Here is a 22,946-nt window from a genome sequence, read left to right as displayed (position 1 = left end):
AATAATAATATATCTGAAAGGGTTCAAGAGGATCATCCTCCTTGTATTTCCCTTTCATTTTAGAATTCTTGGATATGGTGCTGAATATTCGAATCACGTTAGAGTGGATTGACAGCTAATAATGTCTGGAACAAGCAAGACTCCTTGTGTCGTATTTACACTTCCTTTTTTAAAAGAACACAGTACAGGAAAGCTGGATTGCAGGGTTTTATGTGAAAACCATGAAGTCAAGGAACTATTCTTTTTCACAAAGTTTCCACAGATGTTAATCATTTTCAGGCATGTGATTCATGAATTTCAGAGGATAAAACTGATGAATAACTGACATATAGGAAACTATTTAACTTTTAACCAAAAAGTTCTTATAGCATGAGGGGTTGTGGAAGATGTGGGTGTGGGACCTGTTAAAATATGACTCACAAAAATCACATACTACAACTGTTTCTGGTATCTACATACTCAGTTGAAGTGTAGATAGAGGGCTTGGATCCAAAGACTGTTGAAGACAAAAGAAAGACTCCCATTGACTTCAGTAGCCTTTGGATTGAGAAAAAAAAAACAATATGTGGGTTTACAGGATTTATTTTAAAATATTGAGTGCATTCCTAAAGTATATGGCAATATATAGCAGACTATTCTATGAATAAAGTATAACATACTACTGTGATAGGAGCTATCTAAACGCTTCACAATCTTAAATGCATTTATCCTCCCAACATCCCAATGATGTAGGGAAGGACTGTTCTCTCCCATTTTAGAGATGGAGAACAGAGAAGCCAAGGTCACACAGGAAGCTTGTGACAGAAGAGGGGACTGAATCCTAGTCTCCCAAGTCCCTGGCTAGTACGCTAGTCCCAGGGCCAAACTTCATCTCTTGAAGTTATGTACCTATCTTGGCCAAGATTTATCTATCATGCGCTGGCATGATATATTTTATTTACTTTGTTAGTCAAATATTTCCTTTGGCACCTTTTTATCTGTTCACTATGCATGGAATCCTGCTTGCATCTTTATCCAATCTTTTGGTTTTGAAACCCCCCCCCTTGTGATTCCCAGAATACACCACATTGTACTTTTCTCAATAATTAGCATCTATTCCTCTGATGTGCTGATTATGGCTGGGTAAGGTCAATAATAATAATTTACCTGTGTCAGGTAGATAAAAAATGTCCAGAATGCAATTCAACTGGATTTGATTTTCTGGTCTGTTTCATCAGTTTGATTCAATCCATCAGCTTGTTCGCTGTCTCAGGTGTATAAATAATTTATGTTCTGTGAGTATATTTTGTGTCTACACCACAGGCAGGTGCAAGGGTAGAGTCAGGCTCCTAAATCCATTTCCATCTAGTGAAAAGACATGCTTTCCTAAATATTACCCATAGCTCTGAACCCTATTCTGCAGTCCTTAATTACTCCTTACTTAGGCTCAACTCCCATTAAAGTAAATGGCCTTCAGAAATGAAGCAGGTCCTTTGTTTTAGAAATAATTCCTATACGTACTATAGACTATACAATGATCCAAAAGGGAGTTTCATGCTATACATCTCACCTATTGTCAATATATAGTACCCCACTACTAAGCTTGTCTTATGTGGAAGTAGCCCTTTACATATCTTATTTTTTCCTTCCCTATTCAGGGGATGTATAGGGTGTAAAGTGATTGAGTTCCACCATTGTAACCAAAATGAGCCTGACATCAAAAGCCTATGAACTGACTTTCCTTACTTGAATGATTCAACACACGAGTACACATACAAATCAGTCCATGGTGGTACACTAGTTTCTATTCTAAAGCTCAAACTTCTTAACAACATAGAGCAGAATTCCGCCTAATGCTAGGCCCCATGGCTGGAAGGAGAGCAAAAAGGGAAGGGCTTTCTATAATAAAGGAGCTGGACAGTAGGTGGAAAACAGGCAATCTGTCTACCAAAAGGTACATGTGAGCAGTAAACTATTTCATTACAATTGTAGTTCTTTCATCACTTCATTATTGAAATTGCTGAAAGTTAGGGGGAGAGACCTAGATTTCAGAATTTTCCAGTACAAGAAGTTAATTTGTCTATCAGTTTTAATTATAGTAATTCTGCTTTTGTGCTCAAAGATTATGCAGGCACATTGTAAGTGCTAGTAATACCAAACTCCTTGCTGCTCTTCTGATCAAGGGAATTAAATGTTTGTGAAATAGATGCATGTGAAATAACAGTACTATGACAGGATATATCAACCCCGCATTGCCAAGGGTTAACCCACTCCTTTGGCCCCATGAGGCCACACCCCTCTGCCGCCAAAGCCCCCACTGGACCCCTGACAGGTACTGAATTGTAGAACTACTTCAACTTGTACTTGGTATGAGCTCGGAAATGGGTCTGTTTCCATGAAGAATTTAGAGAAATTATGTAATGTTTTTGAGTAGAAGAAAGCTTTTGTACCCAGGAAAGGCATAAGCTAATGTTGGGGGGGATGTCAGGGAGGGTCTGAAGGTTCTGAATGCTTTCACCACTATACAAAGCAAATTTTAGAGGTGCAAAATCATACAAAATGAAATGGCAAGAAATCTAAAATTGTGCAAAACAAAGCATAAATTTTACACAAGTCTGATGTTGATCTGCTGGGACCTTGGGGCTTGTATAGTTCAATTCACAATAAAGCATATTGTTAGAAGCCTCAAGATCATGTGTGAGATTAAAGTAACTTTATTTCTGAGGGCATTAGGCACATGGCATGTATTGTTTAGATTTCTATCTACAATATTTGGTCTTATTTTTTAAGTGGCATTCTAATCTGCTATTTGTTGTGTGATCTGGTATGCTGAACCCCAGAATGCCTAATATGGCAGCTAGGCACCTGAAAAAACTATATTTTTGTTATCTATTTGCCCCCAGCAAGATGCAAAACAGTGATGAGGAAGGGCTGTTGTCCCACTGTGACAACCATATCATGATAAAAGTACTATAACAGTCAATAAGGTATGTGACCTATAGTTGAGGAAAGCTATGAACATCAAGGACTCAGTACTGCACTCTGATGTATTCCATACATGGCATGCAACTTTTTAAAAATCTACCATTCCGTTAGTGCCCACATACAGAGCAGCAGCTAATCTTCTAAGATTCATGGGAGTGCATGTTATAAAAGCATAAATCTTAACTGGGAAAAAGCATCTGATCTAAACCCATTAATAAAACCTTACTGAAAAAAGGGTTTGTTCATTTATTTCCATTCCTACTTGGGCCTTAGATGCTCACAGCCTCTTTCTAGCTATCTGTACTCAGCTTAACAGATGAGTACAGATCTGCACTTCTCACATAACTCACAGGCTAAAAGCACTTTTTCTTGACTGAAACAGGCAATAACAAAGGACAGAAAATAGCTCAGTGAGAACTGCCAAGATAATATTAAGAAAATGAACTTTTCAGAGCCTAAATAGTAGTTGTTCCTGGAACAACAAATACATTAAAATGCTTAAGAGAAACTGAGACTTGAATATTTCACATTTAAAGAGCTGTTCTTAACATTATGATAATCTGACTTATCCTTTTCAATAGTCATTTAGACACCTGGGGCGAAATCCTTGTCCCACTGAAGTTAGTGACAAAATTTTCATTGGAGACATTGGGCCAGATTTTCATCCCTTTCCTACTTTCTCTCTCTTCCATCCTCACTGCCTTTCCCTGCACAATGCCTTCAAAAGATAAGCCTGGGAGCTTAAATTCCTAAATTTGATAGACACTAAAAATCACGGTCTTAAAAATACACTGGATTTATGATTTATTACAACAATCTGTAACCCATTAACCTCCACTTTTTTGACCTATGACTCCTAATTAATAGGCCACTTCGCTTGAATAGTCCCTTAGAATGTGTGTTAGCATAAGAAGTTAAACCATTCTCTCCACCTTGTATTTAGCTGTGACGCTAAGTACCTTTCCCAGACCTGAAGATGAGCTCTGTGTAGCTTGAAAGCTTGTGTCTTTCACCAAAGTCGATCCAATAAAACATATTACCTCATTCCCCTTTTCTCTGGAACTCCTATGTGGTCTCTCTGGAACACAGTATGCTTTATTTAATTATTCTATTTCATATCTCCCTGTGCTCCCCAAGGAAAAACATACATATACACTTTTCCTACTACAAGTTCACTATCATTTTTACAAACACTGCACTCTACTGCACCTATATTACTCAAACATGTGCTAGTTTCAGGAAATAACTTCCTGACATGATGAACTGTAAGTGAACACTGAGATAATATAGTCACTTAGTGATAAGTTTTCAAAAAGTATCACATTTTTGATATTTGTATTCACAGAATAGGCTATAGTTCCAGTTATACTTTGCAATAAAGTCTTTACACTCATTAGGAAAGTAATCAAAACTTTTTCTATGTTTAAAACTGTTTATATTTAAAAGTGCTTTTCAGATACATCCTCAATGTTCTTCTTAAGGAACAGTAACATTACCTTAGTGTATCTTGGTAATTTCCGGTCCCCCACTCACCCTGAACCCAGGGTGATGGGGAACAGCGCTTTGGTCAAAGGTACCTGAGAGACCAAGCATGTACCTGTCAGAAGACCAAGTCCAACTTTTCATCGGGCCATCTGATTGCTCACCCTTGGGTCCTAAGTGTCTGTGTACACTGCAGCTGGGATGTGCCTTCCAGTCTGGGAAGATGGACACACGCTAGCTCTGCTCAAGATAGCATACTAAAAAAAGCAGTGTGGATGTTGGCACATGGATGGCAGCATGGGCTACTCACCAGAATGGAAAGGTGCCCAACTCCCTTGGTCCATACATGGCTAGCCAATGCCGTAACATCCACACTACTATTTTTTGGCAAGCTAGTTCAAGGAGAGCTAGTGCGAGGCTGCCTACCTGGGCTGGGAGGCATTCCTATCTGCAGTGTACCCATATCCTAAGGGGACCCAGATTGTATTTGCAGGGCTGGAAAACGCTTCGTACTTAAGGTACCTGATCCATCCACCTTTACTGATCATTCTCCCCTCATGGGTAGCAAGGAAGCCTCGTTCTCTGTACGTGTAGAAGTGGCACAGCTAGTGAAAGCAACCCTCCACTCCTTCCCCCACTACCACCTTTTTAGATGGGGTAGCCGGTCACTCCACATGTTCTCCATCCCAGGTGGGGTTTTTTTGAAGGATGCTTTTTTTGTGTGTGGTCTCAGTCCCAAACATATAGTCTGTTATTTTTCCAGCAAGTGTAAAATCATAGAATATTAGGGTTGGAAGAGACCTCAGGAGGTCAGCTAGTTCAATCCCCTGCTCAAAGCAGGACCAACACCAACAAAATCATCCCAGCCAAGGCTTTGTCAAGCTGGGCCTTACAAACCTCAAAGGATGGAGATTTCACCACCTCCCTAGGAAACCCATTCCAATGCTTCACCACCCTCCTAGTGAAATAGTGTTTCCTAATATCCAACCTAAACCTCCCCCGCTGCAACTTGAGACCACTGCTTCTGTTAGTCTTGTTCTGACTAAATAATCCCAGTTCCCTCAGCCTCTCCTCGTAAATCATATGCCCCAGCTCCCTAATCATTTTCGTTGCCCTCCGCTGGACTCTCTCCAATTTGTCCACATCTCTTATGTGTGTGTGGGTGGGTGGGGGGGGGACCAAAACTGGATGCAATACTCCAGATGTGGCTTCACCAGTGCTGAACAGAGGGGAATAATAATTTCCCTTGATCTGCTGGCAATGCTCCTACTAATACAGCCCAATATGCCATTGGCCTTCTTGGCAACGAGGGCACACTGCTGACTTATATCCAGCTTCTCATCCACTGTAATCCCTAGGTCCTTGGCAACGAGGGCACACTGCTGACTCATATCCAGCTTCTCATCCACTGTAATCCCTAGGTCCTTTTCTGCAGAACTGCCACTTAGCCAGTCGGTCCCCAGCCTGTAGCGGTGCATGGGATTCTTTCTTCCTAAGTGCAGGACTCTGCACTTGTCCTTGTTGAACTCATCAGATTTCTTTTGGCCCATCCTCCAATTTGTCTATGGACCCTATCCCTACCCTCCAATTTATCTACTTCTTCCCACAGCTTAGTGTCATCTGCGTGTACCTTTAATCCTCTGTTCCAACCAGGATAGGACATAAGTACAGGTATACAACAGGTGGCACCATCTACACAGCTTCTTTCCTCCATCCACTTCACATTCTGAGCTGCTTCCTGTTTCTCCCAATTACATGTCCTCCCAGTTTCTGAGATGACTGTCTCATTAGCCCAGCAATTACCACCAATTGTCAGTGACCCCCACTAGAAACAGTTGATCGCTCCAATTAAGCCTGCAGATTTCTGTGTTGCAGCAACCTCTGTGACCAGAGTACTACAACTAGCAGTCTGTCACAGTCCTCATTCAAATGTGACTTCATCCACCCCTGCCAGACAGGTCAACAACACCTTAATAACCAGTGTGATCAAAGACAGATGACAGACCTAAAAGAACCAACATATAGAGACTTTCCACAGTAGTCAATGGGAATTTTGCTACTGACTTCAACAGTGCCAAGATTTCACCACTGATTTTTGTTATGAGATTATCATAAAGTAACATAAAGTAAACAGGGTCTCTATACTCTATACATAATCAGCTCTAAAACCAGACTGAAAGGGGCTTAAAAGATCTGAGGCCTCAAGATATTGCCAGAATTGTCTTGCTTTAATTTTCTCAGTAATTTACCTCCAAACGGAAGATCAGAAACAGGGAAATAACTCATGAGACTGACATCATAAAGAGTTTCTTTCTTGAACACAGGCCTCACAATTTTGTATTTGAAAGGCTGGTGCCTTGCAGATCTGTGACTAGTTACACTGATTATTGTCCTTCCTCTTGTCAACGTTTATTTCCGTTTTATTGAGGCACTTCAATGGGCCTAGTCTGTACCTAAAGTTAAGAAACATGCATACGTGTTTTCAGGATCTGGGCCCCAAATTTGAACTTAGGTCACTACATAAATGAAATAATTAAAGTATAGCTTTACTACATAAAGGAAAAACAGTTATTCTGTATAGTATATAATAGCCTGTTATAAGAACAGCTATTGGTCTGCTTTTTCTATCCTAGATGCTCATTCCTGTCTTTTCTATTTTATGTAATAGAATTGTTTAGTCTTTACATGTTACATATTATATTACTTCTGTACATATTGTTTATCACTATTGGGGATTAAAGTGCATTTTTATGTACCAAGGTTAACCTTATTTGGTCAAAAGATAAACCATAGCTATTTGACTTCAATAGGACTGTTCATGTCCTTAAAATTTAAGCATGTCCTTAGGCATTTGCAGGATTGTGGCTCCCCCCACCCCGATTTAGTTGGGTTTCAGCAAATTAGCAATCTCTATAAAATCTCTGAATTTGAGTTCCAGCGAAGTCACTGAGGTACAGAATACAGGCCTGTAACAATTTTGAGTGTCATTTTTAATTTTAAAACCAGAAATCTCTGTAAGCCCAACAGAACAGTTCTCTTAAGTGTGAAATTCTGAATTTGCTCCAGCAATCATACTTAGCAAACCAGGTAGAGAGATTATCTGAGACCAGCAGAGTCAGCTGTCACTTTTCATGTGGCTTCCAAAAATAGTTCACATTTTAATGCTAAGGTAAGATTAATGTTTTTACCATTCACTGTCCAGTACGATAGTATTCCAGAACCTACTCTTGTTCACAGAAGTTTGACATGTCACATTTCATTTTAGCTATTGCAGTACTAGAGAAAGATACAAATTTCCTAAGCAATATTGACAGACAGATCTTATGAACACCAACCAAAAAGAACAAATGCCTGTAGATTTGTATGACACAATTACAGTAGAGTGATTTCAGATGTTCTACTTTGGGATATCCTGTAAAATCAAAACTAGGCACTGAGCAAAACAAGGCTTAAGGGAGCACTGCGTTCATCAACACAATAATATGCCAAAAATTGAAAACATAGAAAAGACAAAATGTTTATCACTTTTCCATTTAATATAAAGTAATAATGGAATATCAGGTGTCCTGCCTCCCATTTTTTTTTTTTTTCAAATTCTTGATGTTTCTGGCTTAAGATACCAAACCCTGAAGCCCTTATTCATTTTTCCTCTCAACTAAAACTGGTATCAATGGGGACTTTGCCCATGTATGGGCTGAGTTAAAAACAAAACAACAAAAACAGAATAAGGATGTCAGGATTGGTCCCAAGATAGTCAAACAGAATAAAGACTAAAGATGGGTCAAGAGAGCTGAGCTTTTGTTTTGCAAAACTCAACAGTACTGGTGTTCTGGGTACAAGATCAAGTTTTTATCTGAAATACCAAAATCTTAAGACACTTGAAGGGGATTGGATACAAGGTTCCCGGTCTAGAACATCTCTGATAGGAATCACACGTGAGGTGCTCACCCAGTTCTGCTTGTGCTGTAGATTTCAGTTTAATTTGAGAGAAAAACTGGGGTTTGAGGCCCATATTTTCCAACACAGTTAACACATTCCTAGAAAAATTAATACTAATGAAAATTATAAACACATATCAAGAGGAGAATGGTTGCCTTCCTAGTACATGCAGAAATTTTACATAGACTGACACAGCATTTCAGCTTTTACAGTTACACAGCAATTATGATGCCACGCTATCTCCTTTTAAGTACTGAAATGTACCATGTTTATCTGGTGTACCTGGAGCAGTAAATGCTGAGTATTCTATATCACCAACTCAATAGTCATTACTGTCTTCATCAAGCTGGCCCTTATCTCCACTCAGCACTGCCAGGACTGGCAGCAAAACCTCTCAAATACATAAAACAAAAGTCTTCACTATCAAGCATCCCTTTCTCCCTAGGCATTCCTCCGTGGGTGGGGAGTTTGGCAGTGCTACTCCACAATTGGGAGGCATAGTCAGTTAAATTCAGTCTCATTCTCCCTGGCCTGGGAGAGGTTAGCAGCCAGTCTTCTTTTTACCAGTGTTTCCCTTCCTATGACAAAGAAGGGAGATTATATGCTGCCCTGATTTATAGAACTTGCCCTGTTTGGCAGAGACATAGTGCTCTGCCCTACCCTGCCCTACACTACAAGGCCCCTGATCCCAGGACCTAAAAAGAACAGTTGTCTAGGAATTTTCCAGATATTAGCTAAGACCTGAGTAAAAGATTTGTGTGTGTAGACAGTAGGGAGATTTGGGCTAAAACCCAGGAAAGAGCCCGAAGTATGTCTGCAGTGAAGACATGCCCACAGCATCTGCCTCTGTCATTCTCTGGGTCTTTATTGCAGAATGACTGAAATGGGTTAGTTTCACCCTGAAACTTCCCCTCTGATCTTAAAAGTCCATTATACCCTGTTACAAGTCATTTTTAAAGAGAGTCCTCTGTCAGCGGTTACCACATTATTGTATCTTTAATATTAGATCTGGTCACATAATGGAGAAATTAAGTCATGAATTCAATGGGAAAAATGAACAAGAAATTATTTGATCAGCTACATTAAATACATCACCTCACTATATGTCCATACATATACAACTTCTGACTACATTCCACGATATGTGGGCTGTGAGTAAATGGTGGTGGCACAGCATAGTTTGATATACTACAGACTTTTCTAAGATATGGAATTCTTTGCATGGACATGATCCTTGCCAACAATGATCTGACAATAGTCTAAAACTAAATGTAAACAAATAAGAGTCTTGTTAAAGCAATTCTTTAAAATTGTCATGTAAACCTAGCCTTCCCCATCTTCCCCAGACCTCTGTAACATACTAGCTTCATCCAATGTAGTACTACAGAAAACAGTATAGTGAATGTGACACACTTTCAAATCTGTCAAGTGACAAAGGGTGACAAGGCAGGGAGCTCTGAGATGAAAGGAAGACACTGACAAACATTACTTATGTGGTATCAAAAGGCCTGGCCAAGCTCCACTGAAGTCAATAGGAATCTCTCCATTGACTTCAAGGGGATTTAATTTTGCTTTTTGTAGGAAATTAGCATTGAAGAAAAATGTGTGTTACAGACGTAGGCTTTCAAATAAAGTATTAAAGGAGGAAACAATACATATCCACTCCTTGTTTTAATAAACATAAATGACTTCCAATGCCAAGGAAGAAAAAGACTGATGAGAGGGTAAAATAAGAGTCTTGAACTGTGAAAGAGACAATTCCAGGTTTAGAATGCTGTTTATCAGAGGAAGTGTGTTCTGTTTGTACTATATAAGGTGAGGATCTGATTAGCTATTGTGGAGGCAAAATAATCCTTCACCAGCTCAATCAAACAAAAACTGTACCACCGTTTCCCGTCTTCACCTCTTTGAATCCCCACCAATCATATTTCTAAAAAATAAGCTTTTTTTCAAGGATATTCAATTATTTTCAGTACTTCAGAGTCTCTTGTACTATTTATTATACAAGTATCATTTCCATCAATCTTCATCTCCATGTTTTCAATTTTTCTTTCAGTCATCAACATTCTTGAACTGAAATTTCCAAACTTCTTATCTGCAGCAATTGTAAACTCACTTGGAATACATCCAATCTTTTACCTATATCCATGGTGTTTTGAAGGCTGTCATGATTTGATGAGCCAGACCTGTGTCTTCTGCTAGTGTGAAAATGAAAACATACATAGTCTCAATGCACAGATTACGCCAAGTTTACAGTGGAACTTCCAATCTTCCCTGGAATTGTTTCTTTTTTGTTTGGTGTATTTTAAGCTACCCAAAACGTTTGTGATCCAGATAAAATAATTAAAGACATAGTAAATCTCAGAGTGCATTCCTGTATAAGCCAACTCCACTTCATATATTCTAAGGCCTTGATCCAAGAAAATACTTAACTCCCATTTACTTTGATGGGATTGAAGCACTTGCTTAAGTGTTGCTCTGAATAAGGATGCTTGCTTGACTCAGGGCCTAAGACAGGGAACGAACATACAGAGCCACTCCTGGCCCCCACTGTAGCCAATTTGTCTTTGTCTACCAACACAAAGCAGCTTTACTGGTAACCTGAAGATTCCCTCTGCATATTTCAGTACTTTTATCTGGTTGTAAGGTGCCTATGGAGCAGTGGCAGTGAATGGGAAGGTAGAAGAAAAGGATAACGGCAAGAAGAGTGGTGAGAAGGATGTACCCTTGGGGAGGTGTTGAGACTAGGAAAAATGGGGGAAGTAAGGTGCAGAAGAATCAGAACAGACAATATGGTAAGGTAGAACTGACAAGACAAGTTATCAGGTGGCAAAGGACAAATGGATAACAAGAGAAAAGACCATTAACACCAGCACCCAGGGACCAGAAGACTAAGGGCACTGCAAAACAGGAATCTTTTAATTCACACCTGCAGTGTCCACATGGGGGAGTTACAGCACAGCACTTTGGTGCACACTGCTATTTGGAACCCTGTAGTCCCAACTGTGGGGCAGTATAGACATGCCCTAAAAGTTTTGATGTAGAGAAAGGCAAGCTCTGCTATTAGGAGTAGAAGAGAACAGGAAAGGCAGTTTGCTGTGAAGCTGCATTATTGTTGCCATTGCTACGGGAGCTCCAGCTGGATGTTCATGGGAGCTGGGAGCTTTTAAATTCTACCCCTGGAAGTGCTGGTGGTCACATAGGAGGCCACTTACGGAAGTGCTGCCAGCATCAGTCATCCTGAGGTAGGATCCCAAGGGCTCCAGTTGTGCTTCAGAGGCCAAAAAGGCCCTGTTCTCCCAGCCTCCTCACCCATTGCTGCTGCTGATGGCCCTTTGCTTAGATCTGAAATTAGTGTTCAATTACACATTTATCCAAACTGAACACCTGTCACTAAACTACAAATGAACATATACAGGAAACCTTCAGCTTAAAAAAGAGAGATAATTTAACAATCTGCAGCTGGCCATAGCTCCTCCCTAGCTGGTGATTGGACTAGCAATTATTCTGAAATGGTGAAAATTAATAACAAGGAAAAAACTCTCTAAGGTCTCCGTAGGACTTGAAAGTTGCCCTGACATTCTGAAAGATACAAAGGGAATGCTTGCAAACTATTTTCAAAGTTTACAACTAATTAGATTCTACACCATGTGCTGTGTTTCAGTGGCCACTGTCCCCGAGCGGCTTAGGTCCTTGTTATATTGTAGCAGGCAGTAAGTGATCAGAATAAAAGTGAGATTATGAATGTATTGTGTAAACCTTCTGCCAGGTGGTTAAGAGCAGCAGTGAGGACTGGGTTCAATGCATCTAGTGTTCCTCTTTACAAATATATGAACTGACTCAAGACCCCTCCCAGGAACCTAGGAAAATTAAACAAACCCATTCTGGGTGTCCTTAACAGCCAGAACTTCCCCACTTGCAAGCATTCCGAGTCTGTTTACAAACAAGTAAATCTTTGTTAGGGTGAAGGGAACACATTCATAAATGTGGGAAAACACAGCAACCAAATTATATATACACACACAGAGAATAACAACACCCTTCCAGCTATTTGGCAGTAGTCCACCTAACTCCCTTCCTACCCACTGGTGAGAATGTCCCAAAGCTGAGAGTCCCATGACTGCACCACATCATCCATGCACCAATCCTACTCATGATTTGCCTCAGTGACATACAGTTGTCCAATTTGCAGGTCTATCTCCAGTCCCAAGGGAGATGCTTGACCAGCTCCACCTTGAAGAACCACCACTTAACCTAGCTTAATGATTCAGCTTTATTAAGGTGCGGTGTAGGCAAATAAAACTCTATATCAGCACTTGTCTCTTTTCATCAACAGAAGGAGTAAAAAGCTCTTTCTTCTCTGGAGCTTTTGGCTATATTGTTTAGAATTTTTCTCTATGTTTTGTTTAGGTTTCTTATTAGGTATCACATATTGATTACACAGAGTTCCTAGATATACCACACACAGCAGCAGCATTTCTCCAATCTTCCTCACCAATGCAATGTAACCGAGGTACTGTGCTGGCTGGTTGAATGAATATTTCTTGGCATTTCCTGAAACAGCCCTGAAGGAGTGTGGCTCCTCCCAGCTGGTGGAAAGTAATTCTGTGAAGAAGTTCAGTGTACGGGTATGCTTTCTCCATCAGGAGAAAGGGAACTTGTCCTGCTGATGATGTCCAAAACAGGAGCTCTGCCAATAATAAATGGTTGTGGTTCTACCTCTTACTGTGCCTGTGTCATTACTTTGGGGATTTGGCCTGACTAGGCTTATCCATCAGGAAATAACCATGAGGTTACATAACAGTATTTTAACCCTGACCTAGGATCATATCTACATAAGAAAGGGGAGATTCAGTCTCTTTGCCCATTCAGTCCTTCATCTTCTTGATGAGACCATCAAAAGTTAGTGCCATTAGTGCCAGCTGTAGGGGTGTTTTTTGAGATGTGAAAACGTGTCCACCAGGAACTAGGTTTAGGCTACCATATTCATTTCCACATAGCCAATAAACAGCTGTCAGCTGGTGAGAACTTTTAATCACTACTGTGTTGGGTTGGGTTCCAGAGAAGTGCTGTATGTAATTTGTATGCAAGATTAAATTGATCTGGTTCATTTTCAATCAGGCTGATCAATCAAATGTGCTATAGCAAACACTATTAGCTTAGAGAGTCAGTAAACATTATGGTGGTGTGCTTTAAATTTAATAATGGCAATAACAATGGAACAAATCCTTAGGGGAGCTGAGCATTCTTCACTCTTATTGATAACAATGAGAGTGCCTGTGGTCAACACCTCTCAAGATTTGGCCCAATAATCATGATATATGCCAAATAAGGCAAAAGTAGTATCATTGCCCATTGCTTGTCTGGATCTATTACAGTTTATTGTTTTAGGCAATACTTTATTCAGTTTGATGGTAAAGTTTTCTGCAAATAAAAGTAGTAACTCTTTGCTTATCAGTTTTCTAGTCTCTGATGTGTGATTTCCAGTGGTAATGGCTTTAATGACATTTGCCCAATTATCCAGCTGTCTGAGATATTTCTAAGGTGCCTATCACCATGGTATCTAAGCACTTACAAGTATATGACAGGAATTACATAAAAGAGTAATGTGTTCTATAGTAAAAGGATAATTCCGTGTTTTATAGTGTTTTCCTCATAAGAATGCAACCACAATTCATTTAAAAAAGAATACCCTTTTCAATGAAGCAGAGATAAAAGAATTTGTTTTTCCCCAAAGAGAAACTTCCATTCAATCATGATAAGACGGATTCTCTTGCCATCTCAGTTCTATAAAACAATAAAGAAAACCTCTTTTGATAATTTTTCTTTTAAGTAAACCAAATGCTCAATCAAATACATGGGCATAACAATATCAGGTAATCTTTCTGATCTACTCATGAGAAATCATATTCCTCCTCAGAATTTAAGTCACTGGCAGACAGTCCCTTTTTGAATACCCCAGATGAATATTATCAAAATAAATGTTCTAACTAGAGGTATCAGACAAGAAGACACCTTCTTGTCAATTGTCTGTAATGGGCCACTCTCTTACCACTTCAAAAGTTATTTTTCCTCCTTGGTATCCTGCTGTTAGACTGACCTCACACTTGGTAAAGCAACCCTCATCCTATCATGTATTTATACCTTCTCCTGTATTTTTCACTTCATGCATCCGATGAAGTGGGTTCTAGCCCATGAAAGCTTATGCCCAAATAAATTTGTTAGTCTCTAAGGTGCCACAAGGACTCCTCGTTGTTTTAACTAGAGGTAGTACATTGTTCTATCATAGTTCCATTCACTTTAAGACTCATAAAAACCGATACAAAAATCATTGGAATTAGGGCCTCCCAAAAATTAGTTGTCTTCAGCAGAAAAAAGGAAAAGCAAGTATGTATGTATCAGACTTTATTTATTTATTTATTTATTTATATTTTATTTTCTACATTCCCAGTTCAAAACAATCTTTCACTTTTACTTAGGAATCTTGCTGGACTAAAATGGAACAATCCTCTCCACCTTGGACTAACCCTTACATACTTTATTTGGCAACAAACAAATGATCTGTCTGCACATCTGATAATCTCTTACACATGATTTATATCTGGAACTGAAATTCTAAATTACTGTATATCAGCTATGCTTTCTCTATTCCTCCCATTCCCTCCACTCCAAATATTTTATTCTTTACATCCAAAATCCAAGCTAAGGCATTTATGGAAAGACTGAATAATCCTTATTAAGTATGTCATGTTTATTAACATGTTATTTTTATTTGTATTCCCATAATATGTAGAGGCCCTCATGACAGAACAGTGCTCGATTGTGCTAGGCACTGTACACATACAACTACAGAAATGATCCCTGCCTCAGAAAGCCTGCAAGTTATAAAAGGTCATGTAATGCCTTATCATCAAGTCACAGCTTCACATGATACTGTTCACTCTGTACATTAGATATCCCTATGTTTTCAACAAGATACTGCTTCTTTGGGATTAAGCAGAAAAATTACTTGATTCTGCAAATAGCAATGTCTAGTTGCTTAAACATATTCTCTACTCCTCAGTCCTTACAGGGATCAATCCTGCAAGGTGCTGAGCACTACTACAAAGTCTTGAGTCCACTCTACTCCTGCTGAAGTCTGTGGAAATGGAGAGTGATCAGCACCTTGAAAGATCAAGCCCTTTTCCCACAGAAGGACCCAATTTTCAAATGTCAGCAGCTAAAGCTAGAAATCTGATTGTTTATAGAACCCTCTTCAGTGCCTGATTCTGTACTACTGACATTAATGCGAGCTTTGCAAGACCTATCAGATGGGTATTTCAATATATTTTCAATGCTGGAAGGGCTCTAATATGGTAGGTAGATTTTCTACCTTTTTCTTACACATGGTGTGATGGGGTTTCTGCCCCACACTCACCCTGCAGGATTTAATGCAGGCCAGATGGGCCAATTAACCAATTAGGCAACTAATTAAGGAGGCTCAGCTGGATAAGAATAAATGGGTCCTATAAAGCCCAGGAGCTGAAAGCAGAAGGGGCTACTGGGAAAAAGTGGACACTCCCAGGAGTAAGGGAGAAGTGAGTAGGGACTTCAAGCTGCAGTCACTCCTTGGGAAAAGTGAGGACACTTTGGGAACTGGTAGGCCCAGGAAGAAGAGGGGAACCACTAGTAGGAAGCAGCCCAGGGAGAGAGCAGTGAGACCAGAGAGTGAAGGCCCAGACTGCTGAGCTGAAGGTCCCTGGGCTGGAACCCAGAGAAGTAATCAGGCCTGGGTTCCCTGCCAACTGGGTGAATGGCACTGAAGCCATAAGCAGGAAGCCTGCCTAGGACTATTAAGGAACTAAATCCACCCGGAAGTGGGAAACACAGATAGTGTCACAGCCAGAGGGCTGAGCCACAAAGAGGACACTGTGGTTCCTGAGGCTGCAAAAGGGGCTGCAGGGGGATGACAGAGATGGAGGAATTGACATTGGCCTCGAGCTAATCCCCAGAGTACCAGAAGGAGGCACCAGCCCAGTGGTGAATGGTGCATCCCATCACATATGGGAATAAGAAATGTTTTCAATGTATTCATACTAGATTGTGAATGCATATGGAAATTATCTTTTCAACATTTACAACTGTACCATAGACTAACTGACAATGCATAGTCTTCATATTTTCAGCAGTAGGTCTTAAAGAATAAAACTGTTTATTCTTGTGTAGGCACATGGATATCTTAATGTATTATATGCAATTTTCAAGGGTGAGTAGTAGCCTTATGAATGGTTTATATGGAAGAAACTTTTCATGCATTAGAAAGATAATGTCAGGTATCTGGACTGTGTTGCAGCATTTCTTTCCTATGGATTTAAGCAGTTTTTTTTGTGCAGTATCTATTTTGTAGCAATATAGAGTGAGATCCAGATCTGATTGAAGTCAATGGCAAAGTTCCCATTAAGGAAATGTAGGCTCAGGGCCATACTGAGTACAGGGTACACAACATGCCATCATTTTCATTATTTTATATGCACCTCAAATATTTCATCTGATATTAAAGTATAAAAGTTACATAAAACTTACCACTTCTTCATGGGAAGCACTTTCTACATTTATGCCATTAACCTAAAAATGAATATACCATAGAAAGAAAGTGATTTGTAACATATAAATAATGTAATAAAAATAAACATTAAAACATGCTTAAAACAAGCATGTGTGTGGAATAAATGTACAATTTACTGACCTGTATTAGTGCATCTCCTATAAATAACATCCCTGTTTGGTCAGCTGTGGGGGTTACAAAAGCAGTATGTTAAGTGAAAGACTTAAATAATGACAGATATTGCTTCAGCACTTGCTTAAGCACACTCTTTGTAACTGTGTAACATTTTAAACTAATTTTCTTTTGAAAATGCCAGCGGCATAACAATCAGGAATCAGCCAGTAAAGCTAAATAGATTGGTACCAATTTTAAGCAAATTAAGAGAGTTACTTTCCATGCACAAAGGATTTATTTAATATGGAACACAAATGTTATTTCTCACTAATGAATGATTTCATTAAATTATGTGGAAAGTGATATTCACATTTTTCATTAGTCTTGCTCAGACAGTAAAATAGGAATTTTAGAAGCTACTTAGCATCTTTTTTTTTTTTTTTTTTTTTGCCTGGAACAAATTTACAGGAACTGGTATAATGAAAGAAGCTGTGCCTAGAATTTAATAAAACTACTTAAGATGAAGTTTGAGTTCACTCTGTTCAGGAGAATAACACAACATATTATTTCAACTAGTAATTTGCATATTTTCTACATACTGAAATCAACAGGAATGACACCCTGAAAGGGCACACACAACAAAGCTGCTTCAAATGTGAACAGTCACTTTTGGGAGGTGAATTTCACCTACTTCTGAGGACATGAGTTTTCAATGTGCATTCAGGGAGCTTACCATCTGATAAAAGATGGCTGGCTGTTCACACCCTGATCCTGCAAACACTGATTTGGTTAACCTTAAGCACCCAGGTAGTCTCTTTTGAGACTACTCATGTGCTGAAAGTTAAGCACACATGTGGGCCTGAGACTTACAAGATTTTAAAAATATAACACTCAACTTAATATTTTGGGAGAGTGAAATGGAGGGAAGGAAGAGTCTGACCATACGGTACTTTCTCAGCTTCTGCCATATTGGATTTGACAATATGAACAATGAAGCTTTCATTCAAAATAGTTTTGTTTCTTAAGACATTGGAGTTACATCAGGGTTGAATTTGGTGCCATCACTTTGGTTGGATAAAATAAGTACCTTTACTTAATATTTGTTAGTATTTAGGCACCATTTAATTATTTTCCATTAATCTATTTTAAATGACAGCTTGTAGATACTATTAATGTAATGTAAATGCTTTTTGGGGATTCTAACTTACCTTGTATTTCAAAAGAATAATCATGCTTGCAATCTCTGGTGTATGTATATATATATATATATAAAGTCAGCCTATAGTGAGGGAAATAGAAACAAAAGAAACGTAGGATATGTCTATGATGCAGTTGGGACAGCATAAGTAGGCACACCCAGGCAGGGTGACCAGACAGCAAATGTGAAAAACTGGGACAGGGGGTGGGAGGATAATAGGAGCCTATATAAGAAAAGGACCCAAAAATCCGGACTGTCCCTATAAAATCAGGACATCTGGTCACCCTACACCCAGGCTACCTCTACTCATGCTAGCTCACTAAAAATAGCAGTGCTGCTGTGGTGGAATAGGTGGTGACACAGGATAGCCTCCTGTGTATCTACTTATGGTCCCAGGTGGGATTGTACTCAGGTGGTAGCCTGTGCCAGCACCCATACCACCACAACTATACTGCTATTTTTAGCAAGTGTGGTCAATCAAAGCTAGCTTGGGTACGCCTACATGTGCTGCAAATGCACCTCCTGATTGCCGTGATCAGAAAGGTGAGCATATTATTTCACTGAGTGAACATCAAAATAAGGCACTTAGCAATAATAAGTAAATGTTTAGTTACTCCATAAAAGCCATGCTGTATGCTTGATTTTTGTGCAAACTTTCTAGTGATATTGATGAGAGATCTGCTCTGGATTGAGATCAGTAAATGGACTACAATTTATACTCCAGTCCATGAGTTTAAATTTAAAATGGAAAATGGCTCTCCCCAGAACGTCACTGGCAGTGATGAACCCGATTCTAAAGGACACACCATTTAGATACCCAGACAACAGCCAGTTACAAGTATGTACCAGAAGACAAAACACAGGTTAAAATATTTTACTGGATCAAAAAGCAGGTGAATGCATAAACTTGGAAGGCAGAAAGTACTGCAAAATAGGTATATTTTAAACTCAAAGGCATCACCACATCCATTCTTTCACAAGAAGCACTACATCTATAAACACTGTCTTACACAAAAACAACGAGGAGTCCTTGTGGCACCTTAGAAACTAACACATTTATTTGGTCATAAGCTTTCATGAAATGCATGGAGTGAAAAAAAGTAGGCAGGTATAATTATACAGCACATGAAAAGATGGGAGTTGCCTTACCAAGTGGGGGGTCAGTGCTAACGAAGCCAATTCAATTAGGGTGGATGTGGCCCATTCCCAACAGTTGACAAGAAGGGATGAATATCAACAGAGGGAAAATTACTTTTTGCAGTGACCCAGCCACTCCCAGTCTTTATTCAGGCCTAATTTGATGGTGTCAAGTTTGCAAATTAATTCCAGATGTGCAGGTGAATGAGCCCCTGAACCAATCCCTGCAACAAACCCCGTTACCAACTCACAAACCCCGTTGCCAACTCTGTCCAAATATCTATTCAAGGGACACCTTCATAGGACCTAATCACATCAGCCACGCCATCAAGGGCTCGTTCACCTGGACATCTACCTATGTGATATATGCCATCATGTGCCAGAAATGCCGCTCTGCCATGTACATTGGCTAAACCGGACAGTCTCTACACAAAAGAATAAATGGACACAAATCAGAAATCAAGAATTGTAACATTCAAAAACCAAGTATCAGAGGGGTAGCCATGTTAGTCTGAATCTGTAAAAAGCAACAGAGGGTCCTGTGGCACCTTTGAGACTAACAGAAGTACTGGGAGCATAAGCTTTTGTGGGTAAGAACCTCACTTCTTCAGATGCCACTTCTTCAGAGGCATCTGAAGAAGTGAGGTTCTTACCCACGAAAGCTTATGCTCCCAATTCTTCTGTTAGTCTCAAAGGTGCCACAGGACCCTCTGTTGCTTTTTACAGATTCAGACTAACACGGCTACCCCTCTGATACCTGATTTATAGAGTCGTGTGTGGATACACATTTATACCCGTGGATGCGGATATCCACGGATACCGATTTATATCCGCGGAACCACAGGGCTCTCCCGGGAACTGCAACCGCAAAAGGAGCACAACGTGGGGTCACCGCTCCCAGAAGCCAGCGTCCCATGCCAGCAGCTCCTCTGATGCGGCTGTACAACCCACAGCCCTGCCCCCATCCCTTTCACGCAGCTGTCTGCCTCTCCTGTCTGGGGGTGTGCGCGCCGCTTGAACACAATAGCATGACCAGTGGACAGGGCTGGAGTTCGGGCTGGACATTTGGACTCAGGACTGAAGCTCTGAGACCCCTTCCAGGGGAATGGGTCTGATAGCCCTGGCTCCAACCTGAACCTGAATGTCTACACTGCTCTTTTTAGCCCCACAGTCTGAGCTCTGCAAGCTCAAGTCAGCTGACCTGGGCTCTAAGACTCAATGTTGCAGGTTTATCGCAGTGTAGACTTACCCATAGTAACAGACGACTGGGGAAAAGAAAATCATAGCCAAATATTCTACTAGAACTTCAAAATAAGAAAAAGACTGAACCTAGGAATTGCCAGTTGTCATGTGTAGCTTTAATTCCTTATAAAACAGGGACCACTTGAGAGAAAAGCATCTCTAACAATTCAAAAGATAACAAAACAATGAACGGGTCAGTATCATGCGAGACAAACTTGATCACTTTTTTCACAGAATCAATAAATGAAACATTCCTGGACTTCACTAAAGCATGAGGACATAATATTTCATAAAGTTATACCTGAAAAAACAGTATTTCAGACTGACTTGAACTGGCCATCAGGAAATTTAGACTTGAAATTAGACGAAGGTTTCTAACCATCAGAGGAGTGAAGTTCTGGAACAGCCTTCCAAGGGGAACAGCGAGGGCAAAAGACATATCTGGCTTCAAGACTAAGCTTGATAAGTTTATGGAGGGGATGGTATGATGGGATAGCCTAAATTTGGCAATTAATTGGTCTTTGACTATTAGCGGTAAATATGCCCAATGGCCTGTGATGGGATGTTAGATGGGATGGGATCTGAGTTACTACAGAGAATTCTTTCCTGGGTGTCTGGGTGGTGAGTCTTGCCCACATGCTCAGGGTTTAGCTGATCACCATATTTGGGGTTGGGAAGGAATTTTCCTCCAGGGTAGATTGTCAGAGGCCCTGGGGGATTTTTGCCTTCCTCTGCAGCATGGGGCATGGGTCACTTGCTGGAAAATTCTCTGCACCTTAAAGTCTTTAAACCATGATTTGAGGACTTCAATAGCTCAGACATAGGTTTGATACAGGAGTGGGTGGGTGAGATTCTGTGGCTTGCGTTGTGCAGGAGGTCAGACTAGATGATCATAATGGTCCCTTCTGACCTTAAAGTCTATGATTCTATGATTCTAACAATTTCTGAAAGAAAATAAGCACAGAGTAATGATAAGCAGCACTGTATAATGTTTTACAGGAATGCTTAGTGGTTGCCTTAGGGATTAGTGTTAGACCCGCTCTTACTCAACATCTTCATTAATTATCTGAAAGAGGAGTAAACAGTACACTAATTACATTAATAGATTATAGTAAATTGGGAGGAAAACTTCAGGGTGGCCCAATGTGTTTTAACTAGGAGTAATGGTACAAAATAGAAAGAGTCTATTAGACTGTGAAAAACTCTCCCAGGGCAAGGGCCTTCTTCAGCTCAGTAAATTAAAAATAAACAGACAAAACATTATAGTGTGAAAAACAAGCCTTCATCAGATAAGGGATGGTCTGAAAGAACTAGCAGTTGTTTTCTTTCTCTGTTTTGTTTGTTTTTTCCCCATTCATCAGGACTGTAGGTATTGCATTTGTGTTCGTACAAGAGGGCTAGCCATAAGCTGTAGACGCCTAAATTATCAAGTGTGAATGCTAAATGGTACAAGCACAAACTTCAGCACACCTGAATTATGCAAATCCTGACATGTACCTTCATATTCTATGCACAGACAGAGTCAGCATGCACGGACAGGAGTTGACATATAAGTTAGTGTGCATATTTTCAAAGGTTTGCCACAATACATATCCTCACCCCGTTTCTTGTAAAATATCTATTTTATTATGTTTAAGTGGTATTTTTGGATGTGAATTCTTACAGACAAACAGAATAGAAGTACTGTTAGGGCATTCATTGAAATAGTAGCATCCAAATCCACTGCATTCTCAAATGAATTTTTAGGAGATATAATATGCAAGCACATTTAGAAACATACAGATCTTTTTAGTATGATTGATTGCCCTGGGGCTTATGAGTAGGGCACTATCTTTATCCTGAATGGTTAGAAATACAATTGCTGAAGTTTGCTTATTTTAATCCAAAGGGGAGCAATTAACCATCTTTATCTTATATTATATTCAAAGTAGCACTGTATCAGCCAGAACAGTGAAAATTGTGCCTTGCTAGTGTACAGTTCATTAAAGCCAAACTTTATCAGATCATATTCATTCTCACTCCATTTGTCCTGAGCAAACAACCCCTACAAGTCTTTAATCTCTGTTCCTGGCAACAAGCTTTTCTTGGCTTGTTCTTGTCTCCTATTTACATATGAATCTTTTCTCCTATTCACCATAGGAAGAAAAGCTGATAACTCACCCCCTAAAATGCACATAAAACATTTCCCATATCATCATTTTAGAGCTTCCAGAAGGAATATTATTAAGCAAAATGTGTGAATACATTTTTTTAATGACTAACAATTTTTAATATACTAAAGCGGAA

The 22,946-nt window shown here is 39.7% G+C and overlaps 1 protein-coding gene across 1 annotated transcript in view; it reads right to left on the bottom strand.

The window, feature by feature from the left end:
- Positions 1-22,946, bottom strand: part of SNTG2 (syntrophin gamma 2) — a 247,329-nt gene that overhangs the window by 168,252 nt on the left and 56,131 nt on the right. The window contains exons 5-6 of the mRNA XM_034766904.1: positions 17,111-17,154; positions 16,948-16,989 (exon numbers count right to left, since the gene is read on the bottom strand). Of these exons, the coding sequence (XP_034622795.1) occupies positions 16,948-16,989; positions 17,111-17,154 (86 nt within the window). The remainder of the gene's footprint in view (positions 1-16,947; positions 16,990-17,110; positions 17,155-22,946) is intronic.

Source organism: Trachemys scripta, chromosome 3, assembly GCF_013100865.1.
Source record: "Trachemys scripta elegans isolate TJP31775 chromosome 3, CAS_Tse_1.0, whole genome shotgun sequence".
Classification (NCBI taxonomy): domain Eukaryota; kingdom Metazoa; phylum Chordata; order Testudines; family Emydidae; genus Trachemys; species Trachemys scripta.
The sequence above is the reverse complement of the archived record's forward strand: the minus strand, read 5'-3'. Positions and strand labels throughout refer to the sequence as shown.